The sequence below is a fragment of the Leopardus geoffroyi genome, chromosome E1 (genome assembly GCF_018350155.1).
Source record: "Leopardus geoffroyi isolate Oge1 chromosome E1, O.geoffroyi_Oge1_pat1.0, whole genome shotgun sequence".
In the NCBI taxonomy this organism is placed as follows: Eukaryota; Metazoa; Chordata; class Mammalia; order Carnivora; family Felidae; genus Leopardus; species Leopardus geoffroyi.
Window position 1 is genome coordinate 17,424,597 of NC_059330.1, and position 12,752 is coordinate 17,437,348.

General features: G+C 36.7%; 1 protein-coding gene across 1 annotated transcript in view; it reads left to right on the forward strand.

Annotated features, from left to right (window-relative positions):
• NUFIP2 (nuclear FMR1 interacting protein 2) overlaps positions 1–12,752 on the forward strand; it is a 30,982-nt gene that overhangs the window by 8,857 nt on the left and 9,373 nt on the right. The window contains exon 3 of the mRNA XM_045487838.1: positions 11,124–11,156. Coding sequence (XP_045343794.1) covers positions 11,124–11,156 — 33 coding nt within the window. The remainder of the gene's footprint in view (positions 1–11,123; positions 11,157–12,752) is intronic.

The following is a 12,752-nucleotide window of genomic DNA, read 5'->3' on the forward strand; positions in this document are numbered from 1 at the left end:
CAGGCCTTTTTAAATGGGAAATTAATTTCTATTTATTACTAGGTATTCTGTGTGCGTTTTCCCTATAGATGGGCTAACTAGATGTGAAATCAGTGGTATTTAGATAAGCTAAATGCCTCAACGTGGATGCAGTTTATATTTAGTTTTGCTGGCATTACTGAAATACTTGCTTTAGTTGAGTGCATCAATTTGACTTTTATATTTGGATATTGAAATTAAATTGATATTGATTGCCCAGCCTCCCCCCAACCCCCAACAAATAATGTTCAGTTCAGTTAGGTCCCAAAGTGGCACGTTCTTTGAATTACTGCCAAATGTGGATGGTTCATTAGGTCATTAATTTCTCTTTTCTTTGAATTTGTTTTAAATCACAACCTTTTGAAGATCTGAAGATCTTTTTCATAAGTGAAGGCTGGCTTATTATTTTTAAGTTGTCTTAAACTCTAAAGGAGGTAATAATCAGTTGGGCCTATTGGAGTATCCTTTAAAAGGGCCACCTGTATTTTCTTGTACCTTCAGTGTAGTCTTTTCTTTAAATGTTCAAAAGTAATCTCTTGGTTAAAGTTAAGCTTAGAAATGGAAGTTCTCTGCATACTTCCCAACTTCAAAAATAAGTCCTTCAATTTTATTTGGAAGTAGGTAAGAACGTGCTTGGTATCAGTTCTGTAGGAATACTGCATTTTTTAGGTTAAACATTATTTGCAGCCTTAGAAGTACTGCAGATTTTTAAAAAATCTGTTCAGTATAATTGAGGAGATGAAAAAAAGATACAATGAGGCATAAAAAAGGGATTGATGAGAATTCTAGTTCTTGGGATTTTTCTTTTACCTTTTGACACGTTATGGTGTAAAGTTTTAAGAAACAAGAGGGTTAATCTTTCTATTACTTGGGGGAATAGTGTACCATTACATAGCAGTATTAATATTGACTGTGAGATGTAGGTCCTATTTGCTTTTGATTTCAAGTGGCACTTAAGAGGCAAACTTTAAAGTGATACCTTTTTAAGTTGATTATGAAAAAAATTATACTCTAAGTTTTAAATTGATTATAAAAGATTTATACTCTAAAGTGGAACCCGTAACGAACCCCAGTGGACTCCTCATCCAGCCTGAACATTTAAATGGCATTGTCATTCTTGTTTCACCTATCTGCCTTCACACTTCTTTTGGTAGGAGTTTCAAAAACAAATTCCCGGTATCCTAACATTTTGCTAGTTGACACTTTAGTTATGTTAGAGTGATGGCTTTTAATGCACATACCCAAGACAGAACTGTTGCCTTCTTTAAAACATTTACTTTCAAAGGCTTCTAACATTAGACCCTAACTTTTTGAGGTGAATCTTTGATTTTGAAATAATCATTTGAAGTCATTGATTTGAAAAAGTCATCTGAAGCCAAGTCTGTTGAAATAAGGTAGGTTGATGTGAGTTGTGTGTTTGGTCAAAGTGTTCGTTTAAACGGGTTGATTTATCATGCCTAATACTGCACTGAAGGTTATCAAGCATTCAAAAAGCATTTATTTGTGTGTGTGTGTGTGTGTGTGTGTGTGTGTGTGTGTGTGTGTGTGTATTTATGTTAACATCTTGCTATTTTGGAATATTCATTAAAAAATAATTTGAGGGTCGTCTGGGTGGCTCACTGGGTTAAGTGTCTGACTCTTGGTTTCGGCTCAGATCATGATCTCGCTTTTCCTGAGTTCAAGATCTGTGTTGGGCTCTGGTCTGCCAGTGCAGAGCCTGCTTGGGATTCTCTCCCACTCTCTTTGCCCTTCCTCTGCTCGTGCTTGCTCTTTCTCCCAAAATAAATAAACAAACTTTAAAAAAAAGATAATTTGATAGGTAAATTATACCCAGCATATAGAGATGCGAGGGAGATGAATATGGTAAGATATAATTCTTGATAGTTGAGGTGAGTTAACATCAAAGTTATCTAGTATAAAATATCCCTGAGGTAACACTAAGCCAGTACATGAAATTTTAAAAATTTATTTCTCTGTTACTTCCATAGGTTATTGGCATAAATTATTTGATTCACTAGATCTAGGCTACACCCTGGAATAAAAATGTATTTTAACTCTAGGTGGTTCTAATTGCCTGCTAGGATTGGGAACTCCTGAGTCTAGAGAGCTTTCATTAGCTTAATCCTTTTTTTCTTTTCTCGGCCACAGTTGTGCAGTAATAATTGTGTGTGTGTGTGTGTGTGTGTGTGTGTGTGTGTGTGTGTGTTTTCCTTTCCCTTAAGATGTACTTATTATAGGCAAAGTACTTTGCTTAGTTGAGGAAGATTTTGACAGGGTGAGTCTTTTTCTTTGAAGAGCTTAAGTAGAGGAGAAAACAATACACAAGTTTATAAGGCAAGATTTGAGTGTCATGGATATAAATAACTAGAAGCTTTCAATGGAGGGAGAATTTCTAATGGAATAAAGGTGGGAAGAGTAAGTGCAGGCAGGGTATGTTTTCATTGACGCAGCATCATTTAAACTGGGTTTTGATGGGTGGGGAAATGCAAAGAAGAGGAAGATAATAGATAAGTTGGAGAACCTGAGTAGATGTAAATGTTGGAAGGGATCCGCTTTGGATGTGGTGAGGAAATATAAAAGAGAAGGAAGGTAAGTTGCTGCCAGATCATCAGATCAGTCTGGAGGCAGTGGAGGAGCTGCTCAATATCAGTGATAGGCTGGTGAGATGGAAGTAACTTAAACACAGGGATTTTAACACTGCTATTCCCAGTTCCTGTGTACCTGAAAAGATCAGTTGTCGTTTTTAAGCCTGGGTTTCCTAATTTATAAGTATATCAGTCTTTGTTTTATTCTATCAGATTGTACTACAGTGTTTCAGAAATTGAGTTGAGGGGCACCTGGGTGGCTCAGTGGGTTAAGCATCCGACTCTCAGGTCATGATCTCACGGTTCATGAGTTTGAGCCTTGCACTGGAGTCCTTGCTGATAGCACAGAGCCTGCTTGGGATTCGGTCTCTCCCTCTCTCTGCCCCTCCCCTGCTTACTCCCTTACTCTCTCAAAATAAAAAATAAACTTTAAGAAATAAAAATAAAAGTTGAGTTAGTATTAAGTAATTGACTTACAGATCTGCTTTCTGGTAGGTTATTGTGGCCAATTTGTTGGGTATATTGAAAGCCATTTTTTTTTTTTTTTTTTTTTTTTTAAATTTTAATGTTTATTTGTTTTTGTTTTTTTTTTTTTTAATTTTTTTTTCAACGTTTTTATTTATTTTTGGGACAGAGAGAGACAGAGCATGAACGGGGGAGGGGCAGAGAGAGAGGGAGACACAGAATCGGAAGCAGGCTCCAGGCTCTGAGCCATCAGCCCAGAGCCCGACGCGGGGCTCGAACTCACGGACCGCGAGATCGCGACCTGGCTGAAGTCGGACGCTTAACCGACTGCGCCACCCAGGCGCCCCTGAAAGCCATTTTTCTGATGAACTCTTGGAATAAATAGTTAAGGCAGAGAAATGACCTTTTGTATTTGCAGTCAATGTGAATGTATTATTTACCTGAAAATAAACATTTACTTTTTAAAAAGAAGGTTTTTGGGTTTATGAATGAAGGAACTGGTAAATACCTCTTACATGTACAGGATGTGATGAGACAGGAGACAAGTTATGGTTAGTCCGTAAAAGGGAGAGGGGAATTATGTATACAGTTTAGACTTTTGTTCATAGAATCTGAATACTAAATTTTCTCCTTTAAACACAATGCTGAAGAAATATTTTCACCTTTACTGCATTTTGCTCCATGATTGCTTATGGCATCACAGCTATCTTACAATCTTATTAACAATTGCCTGCAGATTTGACTTTGGTTTCAGCCCTAGTTCAATTTCCTAGATTGGGGAAGGATCCTTTTTTCCGTCCTCTCTCTAATATGGGACATATAGGAATGTTTGTAACAAGTAATTTAATATGGTTGTGAGATCCTTTCTTTTGCCAGTGACTTAACCATTTTAGTATCTATATAAGATGCTTGATTTCTCATTAAGTGTGTTTTATGAGTGTAATAATTATGAATTTACTTTGGTATTAGTCAAAAAGGTAGCTTACCAGGAATTTATGGAAGGTAAAATTTAATCCTCAGATTTTAGTAGCTTACCTCCTGAAGGTGAGGGAAGTAACCATCCATGCTATAACAGCAGAAATTGTCTATTAGTATCTTAGTAGTAGCAGTTTCATTCCGAGCAACTTGAATTTGATATTTTACCTTAAAAGTAAACTGGATTAGAATAAGTATAGCAGTAGAAATGAACAAAACCCCTCAAGCTCCAAGTTTCTAACGTATGTATTTAGAGGTGGTCAAGACAGTTCTGTTTAGTCTTGAGCTCCAAATTGGGAATGTAAGATTGAAATTGATGGGGTGAAGAGTTCATTAAGCATCTCCTGAAAAGGTGATGACTTCTAACTTAAGTACTTGAGTCAAATTTACTTGAAAATAAGCTGTTACCAGAGTGCCTGGCTGGTTCAGTTGGTAGAGCATGCACCTCAGTCAGTCCTTAGGGTCATGAGTTGGAGCCCCATGTTGGGAATAGAAGTTACTTAAAGTTTATTTTATTAAAAAAAAAATTGTTTATTTTTGAAAGACAAAGTGCAAGCAGGGGAGGGGCAGAGAGAGGGAGACACAGAATCTGAAGCAGGCTCCAGGCTCAGTGCTATTGGCACAGAGCCTGATGTGGGGCTCAAACTTAAAAAACTGAGATCATGATCTGAGAGCTGAAGTCGACGATTAAACAACTGAGTCACCTTGGTGCCCCTTACTTAAGTTTTTTAAACATTTATTTATTTTGAGAGATCCCATGTGAGTTGGGGAGAGGCAGAGAGAGAAGGAGAGAAAATCCCAAGCAGGCTCTCTGCTGTCAGTGTGGAGGCCCAACTGACTTAGCCACCCAGGCACCTCTAAAATTTATTTTAAAAAAGAAAATAAGCTGTTAATTCTCTATGGGTATAGTCAGAATGGAAAAGGAAAGGGTGAGAAGTTTCTGGCAGCCTTCTTTGCAAAAGAATAGGGAGGTACAGTGGACTGGTTGGGAAAGGAAATCAGAAGAGCAAAAAACATGGTGGTGAGATAGCCAGTAATCATCAAAAATTGGGTAAATCTGGAATAGAAGGGGGAAAAGTAGAATTTAATAATGTCACTACCCCTGCTGAATTTTACAGAATTTGATCTAAATGGCTTGAATAAGGATTGGAAGGCAAGATCCATAGTAAATTGATCTGGGGATACTTAATTATGGGAGTCTTCTTTTTGACCTTATATATTTTGTTTGTTTGTTTTTTTGGTGTGTGTGAGGGGGAACCTGTGCTTTTTAAAAGTAAAAATAATAATAATAAGCCTCAAGTTGGCTTTAACCCTCTTAGCTTGTCTTTTTCTTTGAAGAATTAAAAGCTGAAATTTTGACTGGACCATATGAAATGACTGTTTTTGTAGGTCACAGAAGGTTGAATATCAGTTTCAAATGGGCCTACCTAATACTACTTTGTTCTATTATTACTTCCTGATGACTGAAGTGGTATTTACAAGTGGTATTTCATTCAAAATCAATATTCACATATGGCACCAAGCTCTGTGCAAAGCAATCGTGGTAATTAGATGAAATAAGGATTCATGTCATTAAGGTCTAATAGGGAAACATACATGGAAAGAAATATATTACTAGTGTGATGGCTCTGTAGAAAAAATATATAAAATACGTTTGGAACATAGAGAAACCCTTAAGGTGGGTGGTGGGGTCAGGGTAGGCTAGTGAAGACTCAGAAGAAGTAGAACCAATTTATTGATGTACACCTGTGTCCAGTGCTAGACATGTAATACAAGACAAACAGATTCATTCTCCCTGTAGGCAGTGAGAATCCACTGAAGTGTTTTGGTCACTTTCAGGTTTGTATTTTTATTTATTTAAAAAAAAATTTTTAATGTTTATTTATTATTGAGAGACAGCATGAGCATGGGTGGGGCACAGAGAGGGGGAGAGACAGAATCTGAAGCAGGCTGTAGGCTCTGAGCTGTCAGCACAGAGCATGGTGCAGGGCTTGAACTCATGAACTATGAGATCATGACTGAGCCAAAGTCAGTCACTCAACCAGTTGAGCCACCCAGGTGCCCCTCAGGTTTGTATTTTTAGAGGAAAAGAATGTTAGCCATGGTGTAGAAGATAGAAGGTAAGGCCCAGTTAAGGGCAAGAGAGGCCTGTTAAAAGATTACACTGCAGAAATGTTCTGTAAGATACCATTGCTTGAACCAGGCAGTGACATCTGGCTAGAAAAAAAGAGGGTGACTAGAAAGTTAAGTGTCTTAACTTTGAGTAAAGATTGCAGTAGTTGAACACTCCCTCCCTAAATTCTCTAATTTGCATTTCCTTAACAACCCACTTTCCTACTTTGTACATCTTCAGCATAACCTTCCTTATATCATTCTCTTTTCCTCAAAGGTTTATGTTCTTTTGGTCTCCTTTTGATGCTACTCAAACTCCTGGGTAATCTCATCCAATTCTGCTGCTGTGTGTTAAGCTCGAAACTTCAATTGCTTTTACTCTGAGTTCAGACCATGTATATTCAGCATCACCGCTCCCAATTCTTTGTATATGAAATGGAATTCCAAACCCTGATTGTTAGGTTATATAGATCCTGTCTCTAACATACCCATTTTTTCCTTTCCATCTCTAATACAGCTGTCCTAATTTCTTCACTTTTGCAGTAACATTTACTGGGCTCTTTTTCTGTACAGTAGTCCCACCTTATCCGTGGTTTTGCTTTCCGCGGTTTCAGTTGCCCACGGTCAACTGTGGTCTGGAAGCAGATGATCCTTCTGAATCGTCAGAAGGTCAGTAGTAGTCTAATGCTACATCACAGTGCCTATTGTCATTCATCTCACTTCATCTCATCATGTAGGCATTTTTTCATCTCACATCATCACAAGAATGTAAGTACAGTACAATGTTTGAGAGAGAGCCCACACTCAATATAACCTTTTTTTACAGTGTATTGTTATAATGGTTCTATTTTACTGTTAATCTCTTACTGTGCCTAATTTATAAATTAAACTTTATCATAGGCATGTGGTATGTATGTATAGGAAAAAACTTAGTATATATAGCGTGTGATACTATTTGCAGTTTTAGGCATCCACTGGAGGGGAGGGTCTTAATGTATCTCCTGCAGATAAGGGAGAGGACTACTGTATTGTCATTTCATCCATACTCTCTAGTTGAAACTTCAGTCATTACTAATATTTAGTACAATAATCTCAGATCTCTTCAGTGACTTCCTTCACCTATATGATTAAACAGTAAACTTTCCTTCATTTGTGCCTTTGTGCTGTCCCCCGAATAGCAGAATAGCATTTATCTGTGTGTAAATCTTTTCTTAGTGACTTTCAGCTCTGCTCCTGAATAGTGTTTTTTCTAAATCTTTTTGTCTTAGTGACTTCAGCCTTACTAAATTAATTGTGACCATTAAAGCATAAATCAGTAAATTTTTTATGTGAGTGATCAGGTAGTAAATATTTTAGGCTTTGTGAGCCATAGGGTCTCTCCTTGGAATTCTGGTTACTTGATTCTGCCTTGTACACAAAAACAGTCATGGGTAATATATAAAATGGAGGTGGCTCTCTTCCATAAAACTTTATTTGCAAAGACAGAAGTCAGTTTTGCTGACCCCCTGCTTTTAGCACACCTCATACTTCAATATCACCAAGCTTTGTCCATGCTGATGCTTCTACCTAGAAAAGTTGTATATTCTACGAAGTTTACAGAGGCAGAGCCTTTGTTTTTTCATCTATATTCCTAGCCCCTAAATAGTACTTTTTAATCCACTTAGAATTTAGGATTTTTAGGGAGCTCTGTAGAAAGTAATCTGCTTTAGAAAGTTGAATGTTAAATTTTCTTCAGTAACTATTTGCATAATTGGGTACTGGGATCCAACTCTAACAAAAACTGGGAAGTTAAAGACCAGGGGTGGGGAGCATTATTAAAAGTAGAAAGATTAATTACTGTGTAATGATTTTTGTATAGTTGGATGTATCTTATTCTTCAACTTCTTTCTGTTGGGGTAATTAAAACAGTTACACAGAGTAACTCATTTTATATTTAGAATCTGCATTAAGACTTGTAATTTAAAAGAGGGCAAAATGTAATTTACTTCTTTCCTATATATTCTCTCTTACTAGCTTCTTGTTAGCCTTAGTAAGGTTGTTTAAGTGTAGCAAGTAAACATGCAAATAGTATTTGATTTATTTCCCTTTTTTTTTGATTTATGGAAACTTGTAATTCTAATCAAGGAAATCAAGTTGCTACTTGTTATAGAAGTATTTAATATTAAATAACTAGAAGGGGAATTGCATTCATTTTTCAGTTCAACACTTAAGATAATGCTGATTTATTTCTTGGCCAGAAGCTAAGTTGGCCCATGGCTAATTTTTAGCTAGGTCATATGGCTCTTTCCTCTTCTCAAAAGGCATAATCAAATTCACTATTCCAGAGCCCTGTTTGAAGGTAATAAAACTTTCTTACCAGAAATCATTTAAAATCTATATATTTAAAACCTAAAGCTGAATGTTCTGGTTTAAGCTAAGGAAACGTCTTCAATCCAATAAAGAAATTGAGTGACTGCAAATAGTTATTTTCATTTTTACTCTAACATTTATATGCTTGTCTTTAAAGTAGTATAGTTGTTACTGTGACAATCTTGAGTGTTGTCCCCTTCCCCCCCCAAAAAAAAAGATGGGAGGGGAAGGGGCAGGTTGAGGTTTGTGGTGGGGAAGAGAAAAGGATATTTTACAGCTTAGGGGGCTAAAATGAAAAGTTTTTGTTTTTCTAAACATACAACTAAATAATATATTTTTACATTAAGCAAACTTAACAATGAGCATCAGGTAACTGATGCATACAGAACTTGGGAATTTGTTGCAAAATGTGAGATTTCTGTACTTTCACTAAAAAAATATGTTTGTTGAATTAGTTTTTTTGAAGATAGGTCAACAAAGGAAAGGCTTATCTTTGGACTTAAAGCTCTTCTGAGGTACAGAAATTTGTAGGATAACAGCTCTAATGACCATTTCAACTATTCCTAATTGTCTGACACTAATAGAATTAGAAATTATATTAAAGTGATAGATATGAGTGCCATGACTAGAATAGCCTTTTCTGATTTATGTTCTTTTTTCCTGATTAGATTGATTACAATTCTCTCTCCTTAGACCTAGGAGATTTTCCTGCCAATCTTTGGATGGGCCTCTGCCCAGCGATTTAAAGCCCATAACATACATCTAAGCTCTTGGACCAAGTGACAACTAGTGAAGTACTTCCCGGTTTTTGTTTTATCAGGCACTTGTTGTGATACTTTGAATGCAATTTTATCTGGATAATTACTTTGATTTTTTTGAATAATTAACCTATTTGTCCAAACATCCAATTCTGATAAATTTTCAAAACTTTAAAAGTGTTTTTAGGAGTGAATATGATGAGAGGAGTACAGGGAAGTAGGGAGAATGTGATTCTACCATTCTTTGCCTCCAACCGTAAACATAAAATAAAAATAATTTTAGATTTATAAACTTTTAGCCCTGGGGAAGGATTATGTTGTACCTTAACTGTAACCTATGTCCAGATATATCCTATCTTAATGAGCTTCAGTTTTATTTTTCTTTAACTGTAATTGGTCACTGATAAATTATATAGAAAACAATTACACAGAATGCAGTAATAGAGAATAAAATCACTTTTTTGTCTTTTAAAATGGTAGTTGTATGGCCATGGGAAGAACACTTATTCTCAGTCATAGTTATAGTTCATTCTTACTACTAAGTTGTCTTTGTTTACATTGTAAATCTCTTAATAGGGTATTTCCTTTCAAAGTCCCAATTCTTAGGTGCTTGTGGTATAATACTCATCTTCTGTCTTACGCATCAAGCCTTCAAATAAGCCATCTGTGAAGCTTTCTGGTATGCTTCCAGATACAATTTTTCTTGCTTTTTCTCTGTCACTACAGTTTGGTCATGTACATATTTTCTTTGCTGTGGGATATCAAAGTAATAAGCACTTTGTAGATAATCATATTTGAATGGAATTGGAGCAAATGAGGATTGTGTGTTACTAATAAAGGAGTATGGATTAGCATTTTGACCTTATGGGTTAAAAATAAGAGTATGGGTTAAAAATAAGAGTAGGGGTAGGAGCGCCTGGGTGGCACAGTCAGTTGAGCTTTTGACTGTTGGTTTCAGCTTGGGTCATGATCTCAGGGTTTGTGAGTTCGAGCTCCGTGTTGGGCTCTGTGCTGACAGCGTGGAGCATGCTTGTGATTCTTTCTCTTCCTCTCTCTCTGTCCCCTGCTCATGCTCGCTCACTTTCTCAAATAAACTTAAAAAAAAATTAAAAAAGAAAATAAGAGTAGGTGTAGTTTGAAGAACAGAACCACTTGCCTATAGCAAAGAGTTAGGTAAAATTTTAATAAGGTGTTTTAAGCATCATACTTAATTAAATTTGGATGCTTCATTCAGAAGACTTGGGTAGCTCATTGGGTTATGATGGGTTGCCAAAAAATACTTCAAGGGCACCTGGGTGGCTCACTCGGTTAAGCATCTGACTTAAGCTCAGGTCATGATCTCCTGGTTCATGGGTTCAAGCCCCGTGTTGGGCTCTGTGCTGACAGCTTGGAGCCTGGAGCCTGCTTAAGATTCTGTGTCTCCCTCTCTCTACCCCTCCCCCATTCATACTCTGTCTCTTCTTCTCTCCCCAAAATAAGTAAACATTAAAAAAAATTTTTTAACCTTGTTTTTAGTAATAATGAGCTATTATAGGAAATATTTTATCTATAGAATTCTTCTGCATATCTTTGCTATTTGTGTAGACAGAATTGCTCTCTCGGTAGTTTGATTTCAGATAATTATTGACTATCTATAATCAACCCTTAAGGTAATCTGAAGAATACTTCTTGAGAATTCCAAGAGAATAAGAATGTCATGTCTGAGATTTAGCAGAACTGTGCTATTTCAACCCTACCTCTATCTCGGCAATAACCAGTCTAGATTTTTTAGGTTTAAAGTGGAAAGCATAGCTTTAAACTTTGCTCTGTAAAACTTACTGTATAAAATAATCTGCCTGTTTTTTTTTTTTTTTCTTTGCAGAAATGGAATCTGTTTGGAATTTGCAGAAGCAAGGTAAGAATAGTTAGGTTACCTAAAATGTTAGTACTAATGACTAATTGGGTTATGTTTGGGTGGTAATAACATGGAATAGTTCACCTACCAAGTGAATAGTCTTTGTATTTTGAATTATTTATATCCGGGGAAACACTATAAGTGAAACAAGAATGTATGAAAATACTCTTAACTTGTTAGGTGAAGAAACTACATTTTTCCCTCCTCTGTGAAAGTAAGAACATAAATATTTTTAATCTAGGAAACCAACATGAATAAGTGTTTCCACTTATAGCCAGTCTTTATCTGTTTTGTGTGGTAGATAAGTGGTAGCCCAAGAACTGAAATTCATGGTTCAGAAAAATACTAGCTGTCTTAGAAACCTTATTTGGGCTGTATATTCTCTGAAATAATAGATGGTTAAAAATCTTGGGGCGCCTGGGTGGCTTAGTCGGTTGGGCATCCGACTTCAGCTCAGGTCACGATCTCGCGGTCCGTGAGTTCCAGCCCCGCGTTGGGCTCTGGGCTAATGGCTCAGAGCCTGGAGCCTGCTTCCGATTCTGTGTCTCCCTCTCTCTCTGCCCCTCCCCCGTTCATGCTCTGTCTCTCTCTGTCTCAAAAATAAATAAACGTTTGGGCGCCTGGGTGGCGCAGTCGGTTAAGCGTCCGACTTCAGCCAGGTCACGATCTCGCGGTCCGTGAGTTCGAGCCCCGTGTCAGGCTCTGGGCTGATGGCTCAGAGCCTGGAGCCTGTTTCCGATTCTGTGTCTCCCTCTCTCTCTGCCCCTCCCCCGTTCATGCTCTGTCTCTCTCTGTCCCAAAAATAAATAAACGCTGAAAAAAAAAAAATTAAAAAAAATAAATAAATAAAAAAACGTTAAAAAAAAAAATCTTAAGAATAGCAAATTAGCTTCCTTTATAAACTACAAGTATAAGATGTGAATAGCAAGAAGGCAAAGGGACTGAATAATCCACATCTGGAATATTTGGAATTTTCAAAAATTTTAAATTGGTTATAATTATTGTGTGCTTTTCCAAATATTAAAATGTGGTAGCTTTGGAATACCTGAAATAAAGTAAGTTTTAGTCTGGAGAACTAATAGCTAATGCATTTGGGCTTTCAGAACCCTGTAGCTGAATTGCATCCTATTTCCCATCTACTTTGCTAGTTAATATAAGTGAGAGATGTTACTATGTAAGCTAGAAAGTGGCAAGATTAAACGTAGGTTTCCCTGATTTCCCCCCAGCATTGTTCCTCCTTCCACCTCTCTCTTGTACTTAGGCCAGGTCTTTTGTGTAACACAGCTGTGGCCTGAATATAAGTAGCAAGCTCTTAAATTATTTTGAGTTGCTTTCTGTGTGCTTTCTTGTTCAAATACAAGTGAAAAAAAGGTAGAACTAGAAAATACAGTTGGCAAAAGTAGACCTACCTATATTGACTGTAAGATGGCTATTAACTATTAAGAATGAGCATTATATTCATGGCAGGATGCTAGAGCATGGCTGTTGCAGTCCTAAAAAGGATATTGTATTATCTCTGCACTAAATTAGATTGACTCTTAAGCTGAGGTGAGCTTGAGATCTTTAATATTATTTTTAGGTCTTTATATACTTTTC